This window comes from Chiloscyllium plagiosum, chromosome 17 (assembly GCF_004010195.1).
Source record: "Chiloscyllium plagiosum isolate BGI_BamShark_2017 chromosome 17, ASM401019v2, whole genome shotgun sequence".
Lineage (NCBI taxonomy): Eukaryota > Metazoa > Chordata > Chondrichthyes > Orectolobiformes > Hemiscylliidae > Chiloscyllium > Chiloscyllium plagiosum.
In genome coordinates this window covers 68920154-68927909 of record NC_057726.1, presented here as the reverse complement: position 1 = coordinate 68927909, position 7756 = coordinate 68920154, and the positions used below count along the sequence as shown (strand labels likewise).

Sequence of the window (7756 nt, the reverse complement as noted above, 5' to 3'; positions counted from 1 at the left end):
AACAATTTAATTTCACTGATTCTGAACCAGGTTAAAACTTAATGACAGACCTGATGCTGCGACAACAGGGACGTCATGCAAGCCGGTAAAGATTAGTCAACAAGAATCCCTGTTGATGAGCACTTGGAGAAAGCAGTGACTGGGTCAAGAGTGCTGGGTGTACCTTGGGCGAGTAAATTCAATGTCTATTATCATGAGGGGTCGGCAGTCCAAGTACTATCCAGGCTGGCCAAGTACAAAAGGTGGTTAACTGGCGTTTGCGAAGGCAGTGGGCCAAAAAAGAGGGAACAAAACTGTCCTCAGCTTCAACAACCTGACGGTCGCAGATACATCTGACCATAACTGTATCCATACGAGTGACCACTGACTGTTCTGGAGAATATGAAGTCACGTCTTTGAGTGAGCATCCACACCGTCGTGTCGTGTGGAACCACAATCGTACTAAATGAGGTAGATTTGGAACAGGTATAATAACTGAAAGCACGGTGTCCATGAGGTGTTGTGGGCCATCGACAACAATCGAATTATATTCATACCAATCTGCAAGGTATGGCACAGCATATTCGCCACTCTATCAACACTATCAAGCCAGGGAATCAAACGCAGTTTCAAAGAATATGCAGGAAGAAATGCCAAGAGCAGCACCAGGAATACCTAAATATGGGATAAAAACATGACAAAGCTACAAAACAGGGCAAATTGCATGTCAGGCAGCATACACATCAATTCGAAGAGAGGACTCCACAACAAAGGCATCACATCAAGCTCTGCAATCCTGTCACCACCAGTCATAAATAATGGTTGATATTAACCAAGTAATTGGTGGTGGAAGCTCCACAAACACCCCAAACTCAATGAATAGGAAGCACAGTAAATCCGCGAAAAAGAAAAGGCTTAGCAATATATAACAATCTTCAGAAAAAGGAACATGTCGATGAACCATCTTGATATCCTCAAGTACTTCCCAGCATCGTAAATGCCAACTAAAATATCACTCGATGTGATGTCAAGAAACGTTTCAATGGACTAGGTCCTACAAAGACTATGGGACCTGACACCTTTCCGGCAATAATACTGAAGAGTTGTGTTCTCACAGCACCAGGGTCCCAGGTTCGATTCCAGCCTCGGGCGACTGACTGTGTGGAGTTTGCACATTCTCCCTGTGTCTGTGTGGATTTCCTCCGGGTGCTCCGGTCTCCTCCCACAGTCCAACGATGTGCAAGTCAGGTGAATTGGCCATGCTAAATTGACCATAGTGTTAGGTGCATTAGTCAGAGTGTGAATGGGTCTGGGTGGGTTACTCTTCAGAGGGTCGGTGAGGACTGGTTGGGTCGAAGGGCCTCTTTCCACACTGTAGGGAATCTAATCTAATCTAATGAGACGTTGTCCCAACCTAAGCCAAACTGATCCCCGACGACTGGAACACTGGTATCTTTGTGAAAATGTGGGAAAGCATCTGCGGTATGCCCATGCACGCAAAAGGTATTACAAACCTTTACAAACCATTTGAAATAACTTTCCATGTCACCAGCCCTTCACCAATAAAGTGTTGGAAGATATCATCAACAGTGAAGTAGCGCTTGCTCACTGATAAACTGCTCAGTGACGCCCACTTTAGGCTCCGCCAGGGCCACACAGATCCTGCCCTCATTACAGCCTTCCTTTCAAACACAGAAAAAGCTAAAGTCCAGAGAGGGGGTGAAAGTAACTACTCTTGGGAGAAGGTCAGCACTGAGCCATTGTAAGGAGTCCCAGTAAAATAAACCCAATTAGAAACGAGGTGAAAGCTCCCTGCTCATTGAAGTCTTACCTCACACAATGAAAGATCGTGAAGCTGATCAGGAGTCAGTCATCTTTCCCTCATCCTGATGTCAGAATAATGAATAACTGCTGATGTTTGTGCAAAGTTCAGCTCCACCGACCATTTCTCAGATACTGAATCAGTCCACGTCCAAATGTAACAAAATATTGATGGCATCCAGTCCTGGCCTGACTACTGGCAAGTAACAAATCCGCCACTCAACTACTGGAAAATGACCATCTCCAATAAGATAGAATCTAACAACTGGCCTTTGAAATTCAATGCATTACCATCGCTGATTCTCCACTCCATGGTTTGCTGAAGGTAATTGTTGAACTCAATTTGAAATGGGCAAAATCTGCAAATAAAATCATTCATGTAGCACATATCACGGGAGTCAGTTACAGAGAGCAGCATGTCGCCTTGTCTTCATGAAATTTACTCCAGCAGCCTCGAGTGCTGATATGGATCCAGCATCACTGCTCATGGCAAAGAATAGACTCATCACTCTATATCCCTGCCCTGGTCGCCTCCAGACTGCGCTCATCCTGAAGTGGACGTCATCGCCCTACCAGCCAGTCGCAGAATTGTGGCATCAAAAAAGGGGGATCATTTATTTATAACACAACTGAACATAAAATTTTGGAAATGACTTCCCATCACACTACAATCCACATTTTGAGTGTTGCACTGTACATTCATCCACGTAAGCCACCATCTCTACATACAGAAAAAAAACGTCATCACCCTGTATGTGCAACATCCGATCTCATCACCTTACATTGAGGCATGGATCACCCAGAGCCATATATTCCTAACATGGCCACATCTGAACTGATGATGTAATCCCATCACCAGAGGTTCCAGAATGAGTATCAATCGTTCTTCATGGACAGTATTGCTCGTCATTCTTTAAACTACAACAGATCAAGAATGATGTAATAAATACCTGAGCCAACTTGAGTTGGAGTATATAACATTGCTGAGACAGAACAACCAATCAGCGCTGGTAACCAATGCTACCGTGTTAAAAGGTTTTCAAAAAGGTAGGGTAAATATTAGATTAGATTACATTACAGTGTGGAAACAGGCCCTTCGGCCCAACAAGTCCACGCCGACCCGCCGAAGCGCAACCCACCCAGACCCCTACATTTACCCCTTACCTTACACTACGGGCAATTTAACATGGTCAATTCACCTGACCTGCACATCTTTGGATTATGGGAGGAAACCGGAGCACCCGGAGGAAACCCACGCAGACACGGGGAGAATGTGCAAACTCCACACAGTCAGTCGCCTGAGGCGGGAATTGAACCCGGGTCTCAGGCGCTGTGAGGCAGCAGTACTAACCACTGTGCCACTAGTAGAAGAGTGCCCTTAATAATTAATACTGAAAGCGCCTCTGTGGCGATAGAGAACATACCAAGGCGTAGTCAAGTCATGCAGATTTGTGAACATGATTTTAAAAAAAGGAAAAAAATTGGGGCTGTACTGGAGTTTGTACGTAAAGAAATGTTTTTTTGAAAATAACAATCACCGTGTTACAAGAACATCATATCAGTCTTTCAATTCCAACTTTTTTTTGCATTCATTAGTAAAGTGGCTTTCACGCGGCTTTTACCGTTGGCATAGCTTGGTTAAATCAAACAGGTGTCGAACAGAAGGAGGTGAACAGTATCAGTTATGAGTTTGAATAAATCTGCTGCATTTAATTTAAACGTTTTGCATGTAAGATTTGGCGCAAGTGCCATAATGGTGTGTCATGGGGTTAGCAATCACGCATGTTCACCTACACCACGACAGATGGTGAAACTGAAGTTTAATCTGAAAAACAAATTGGAGAAGAAAGGCTGGTATAGTTGTTGTTGTCAAAAATATGCAAAATCTTGCATACTTGTGTCCTCTGGGAAAGAAATTCAAACATATACTGCAGCGTCCTCAGTGTTTCTCCCGTTTGGATTTGTCACTGGATTCTTTCCTGCCTTTACCTCTCCCAGCTCACATGGTCTTGTTGTCAAAAATATGCAAAATCTTGCATACTTGTGTCCTCTGGGAAAGAAATTCAAACATATCCTGCAGCGTCCTCAGTGTTTCTCCTGTTTGGATTTGTCACTGGATTCTTTCCTGCCTTTACCTCTCCCAGCTCACATGGTCTTTCCAAAATCATTCCACCCTTTTTTTTCCTGCTCTTTCAACCTTAATAATCACAAATAACTCATTATTCAACTTTCATTCCTCCAACCAATTTGATTTATATTATATCATCCTCAGTGACGTCTTCACCCCAAACACAACTCCCTTGTTCAACATTCAAAACTTATCTCAGAGCCTGTTCATTGACTCCTCCTTACTTGGAAGTATCTCTGAATGCAATATTCTTCGCACTTTCCAAAACTATGAGCATGTTTGCAACAATTTTATGCTGAAACTTCATTAATCAGAAGTGAGTTTGAATAAATCAAGAATAAACTTTGAAATTTGAATAAATCAAAATAAAGAAATTCACAAATGTTCTGTTGACCATTGAATCCCTTCCAAGTCGGCTCCCATCACCTCTTCGGGATTTTAACAGAGAATACCATCACATCTTTCATCTCCACCTGCCCTCAACTGTGCAGTTGAAATCGATAGGCTCCATTCATTTTCATCCACCTTATCTAGTCATTGTATCAGATTCTCCCGGACTGGGTGGTTTTACTGCACCTACGTGGCTCTACTGGGCCATAAACACAAACCATTGACCATTGACCACTCCTTTCTCCCTGTTTTCCCTCAACAAAGTCATTCAAGGACATGGCATCCGGTCCAACTGTAAGATCAGGGCATGCATTTCTATTTGATCACCACCTCTGGGCCAGATCTCCACCGCGCTCCCAACTGCCACAGGTCGGACAACACTGAACTCAGACAAGTGTTGTCTCAACTAGAAACCTTTCACGTCATGCGAAAATATTTCAAATTCTCTTGGTCACCAATCAGACCTGAGCCATCCTCATCTTGCAACACCTACTTCCGTCGATCCGCCTTAAACAGAACCAATTCATTGAGGTTGTCTCAGACACAGAGTCGATGCCTGAATGCACCAGGGAGTCCCAGATGGTTACACTTTTTCCACCGATTTTCGCTGGCTGTTGCTGTCTTCCTGCTCGAGATCTTCCCTGCCCAAGATGCCTGTGTTCCATATGATGTGCTATCTCTCAGCCCTGGGAATCATTTATACAGGTCTATAAATATTGTCACTCACCTAGCGGATAGGAATATGAATGGAAATACCGGGAACTCAAAACAGGCAGCGTCGTTTTCATGATTAATTATTTGATTTTCTTTCGTTAAATTTCTTACCCATTATTTTACCTCTTTTCCTTTTTCAGGACATGAAACATGACCAACTAATGTTTGTGTATATTTCTGGTAGATACTGGCAAAACCCCTTTGCCTGTGACGCAAATCCCTGCGTGCCTGACTGCAGTGGAAGGTGCAAATGTGTCAATGTATTGCTCCATCCCGCTTTTCGATCGCAAATTATCGGTGGATGTCTCTTGGCGGAAAGACGGGCAGACCAAAACTTTGGACCCAACAGCAGACGAAAGGAAAATAATGTTACCGTTCAAGCAAGCATCTGCTGAGTTCCATCTGTTGAATGTGAGCTTCCGGGACTCCGGAATCTATTACTGTAGCATCAGCGTCTTCGGCAGGAAGACTTTCAATGGGAATGGGACTAAGCTTATCGTACACGGTGAGTGTCACTGAGGAGAAATGAACAACGTTAAATTAGGCAGGTATACCTCGATAATAGATCACAAGAGCAGCAAGGAGTCTGCTAATAGTTTGGTGTCGAAAGGCGGGCTTGGTTTTTTTTTCAGTTCAAGGACACTTAGACCGAACTTGTGCTGGTGTACATCAGACTTGCCGTCCGCGGTCAATCAAAGTTAGCCAGGCCGTGTAATGTATTTAATCTTGTTTTATATCGACTATTTAAAAGCAGATAATGTATCCTAAATTATGCACCACTTGATTTAGGTAGCCATCGGAAATGCAATGCATTGGATTTGTCATGGAGTTCAACGTGGAAAGATGTGTTTTTCTTTTAAAGAGGTAAATGTCAGGTTCTCAAAATCGATTATCAAATAGGTGCAAGTGATCATAAACGGATGCAGCTACAGCACGGTATGAGTAATTAAACCGAGAGTTAAATAATTATCCTCCAAAAGAAGAACGGGCTTTAGGAAAACATTCAAATGTATGCTACCGGAGAACGAATTATTAAATGGTGTCTCAGAAATGTTGTGCTTCCTCACGCTAACGGATTGGATACTTGAATACTTTTAAGTGCTCTCAACATTTAACTGAGAAGTAGAGAGTGTTATTTGGTCTGCTTCTAAAATGACATTATAACGAGAAATGTACTTGCGCTGCTTCCAAGTATGATTTTGATGAGATGTTTACTGAGTACTTGGAGATTAAATTTATTTTTCTTAATCCCCAATTTTACTTGTAACGTTTGGTAATTATTTACATTCCTCATAGACTGAGTCTCCCCTTAAGTCCTGATTTTATGAAGCAGGGTAAAATTCTCTGAGCACTTTACCTCGTTAGCTTGGTGCAATCAGTCTACGTACATTAAGGTAGAATAATGGAAATATATTTGGAGTCTGCAGTTTTTTTGTTCCTGAAGCATGGCTGGGTGCTGGAGGCACTTTCTCAAGTCTGCGCACCAACTTCAAATGTAAAGGAACTCTACCTTTGAAGTGGATAATGGCATCATCCATACCCGATGTTGAGTGGGATTGCAACAGGATATTGTTAATTGAAAATGTGGTTTTGAAGCATGGAGCAAAGATTCGATGGGAAAATGATTAAACGCAATCCTGAGAAGTGTGTGCAAAGATCGCCTGTTGTTTCAATTCACATTGCGTGAACAAAGCGTTCGCGGCTGGGAAGCCAACATATTTTTCCAAAGGATCTCCATGGACTTCAGTAAAGCGTTCGACAAGGTTCCTCAGGGTAGACGGGTTAGCAAGATCGCACGGAATTCGGCAAGAACTAGCCATTTGGATACAGAACCACCTTGAAGATAGAAGACAGAGGGTGATCGTGCAGGTTTGCCTTTCAGACTGTAGGCCTGTGACCAATGGTGTGCCACAAGGATCGGTGCTGGGCCCACTGACTTTTGTCACTTATATAAATGATTTGGATGTGAACATAGGTGGTCTCGTTAGTAAGTTTGCAGATGGCACCAAAATTGAAGGCGTAGTGGTCAGTGAAGAAGATTAACTCAGAGAACAACGAGATATTGATCAGATGGGTCAATGGGCTGAGGAGTGACAGAAGGAGTTTAATTTACATAAATGCGAGGTTCTGCATTTTGGAAAGGCAAATCAGGGTTGGACTTATGCACGGAGTGTTGACGATCAAAGAGATCTTGGAGTGGAGTTTCATAGTTAGTTGAAAGTGGAGTCGCAAGTAGACAGGATAGTGAACAAGTTCTTTGGTATGTTTTCCTTTATTGGTCAGTGCATTGACTATAAGAGTTGGGAGGTTATATTGTGGCTGTACAGAACATTGGTAAGGTCACTTTTGGAATAGTGTGTGCAGTTCTGGTCTCCCTCCTCTCAGAATGATGCCGGGATACTTGACGGAGTTCAGAAACTTTACAAGGCTGTCGCCAGGGTTGGAGCATTTGATCTACAGGGAGAGGCTGAATAGTGTTGTTTTCCCCGGAGTGTTGGAGGCTGATGGGTGACCTTATCGAGATTTATAAAATCATGAGGCGCATGGATAGGATAGATAGACAAGGTCTGTTCTCTGGGATGGGAGAGTACAGAACTAGAGGGCATAGATTTAGGGTGAGGGGGAAACATTTTCACGGGACCTACGGGGCAACTTTTTCACGCAGAGAGTGGTACGTGTATGGAATGAGCTGCCAGAGGAAGTGGTGGAGGCTGGGACAATTAC

General features: G+C 43.2%; 1 protein-coding gene across 1 annotated transcript in view; it reads left to right on the top strand.

Moving 5' to 3' along the window:
- Positions 1 to 5009: 5009 nt before the first annotated feature.
- Positions 5010 to 7756, top strand: part of LOC122558644 — a 28194-nt gene continuing 25447 nt past the window's right edge. Inside the window, exons 1-2 of the mRNA XM_043707442.1 lie at positions 5010 to 5023; positions 5217 to 5537. Coding sequence (XP_043563377.1) covers positions 5291 to 5537 — 247 coding nt within the window. The 5' untranslated portion in view covers positions 5010 to 5023; positions 5217 to 5290. The remainder of the gene's footprint in view (positions 5024 to 5216; positions 5538 to 7756) is intronic.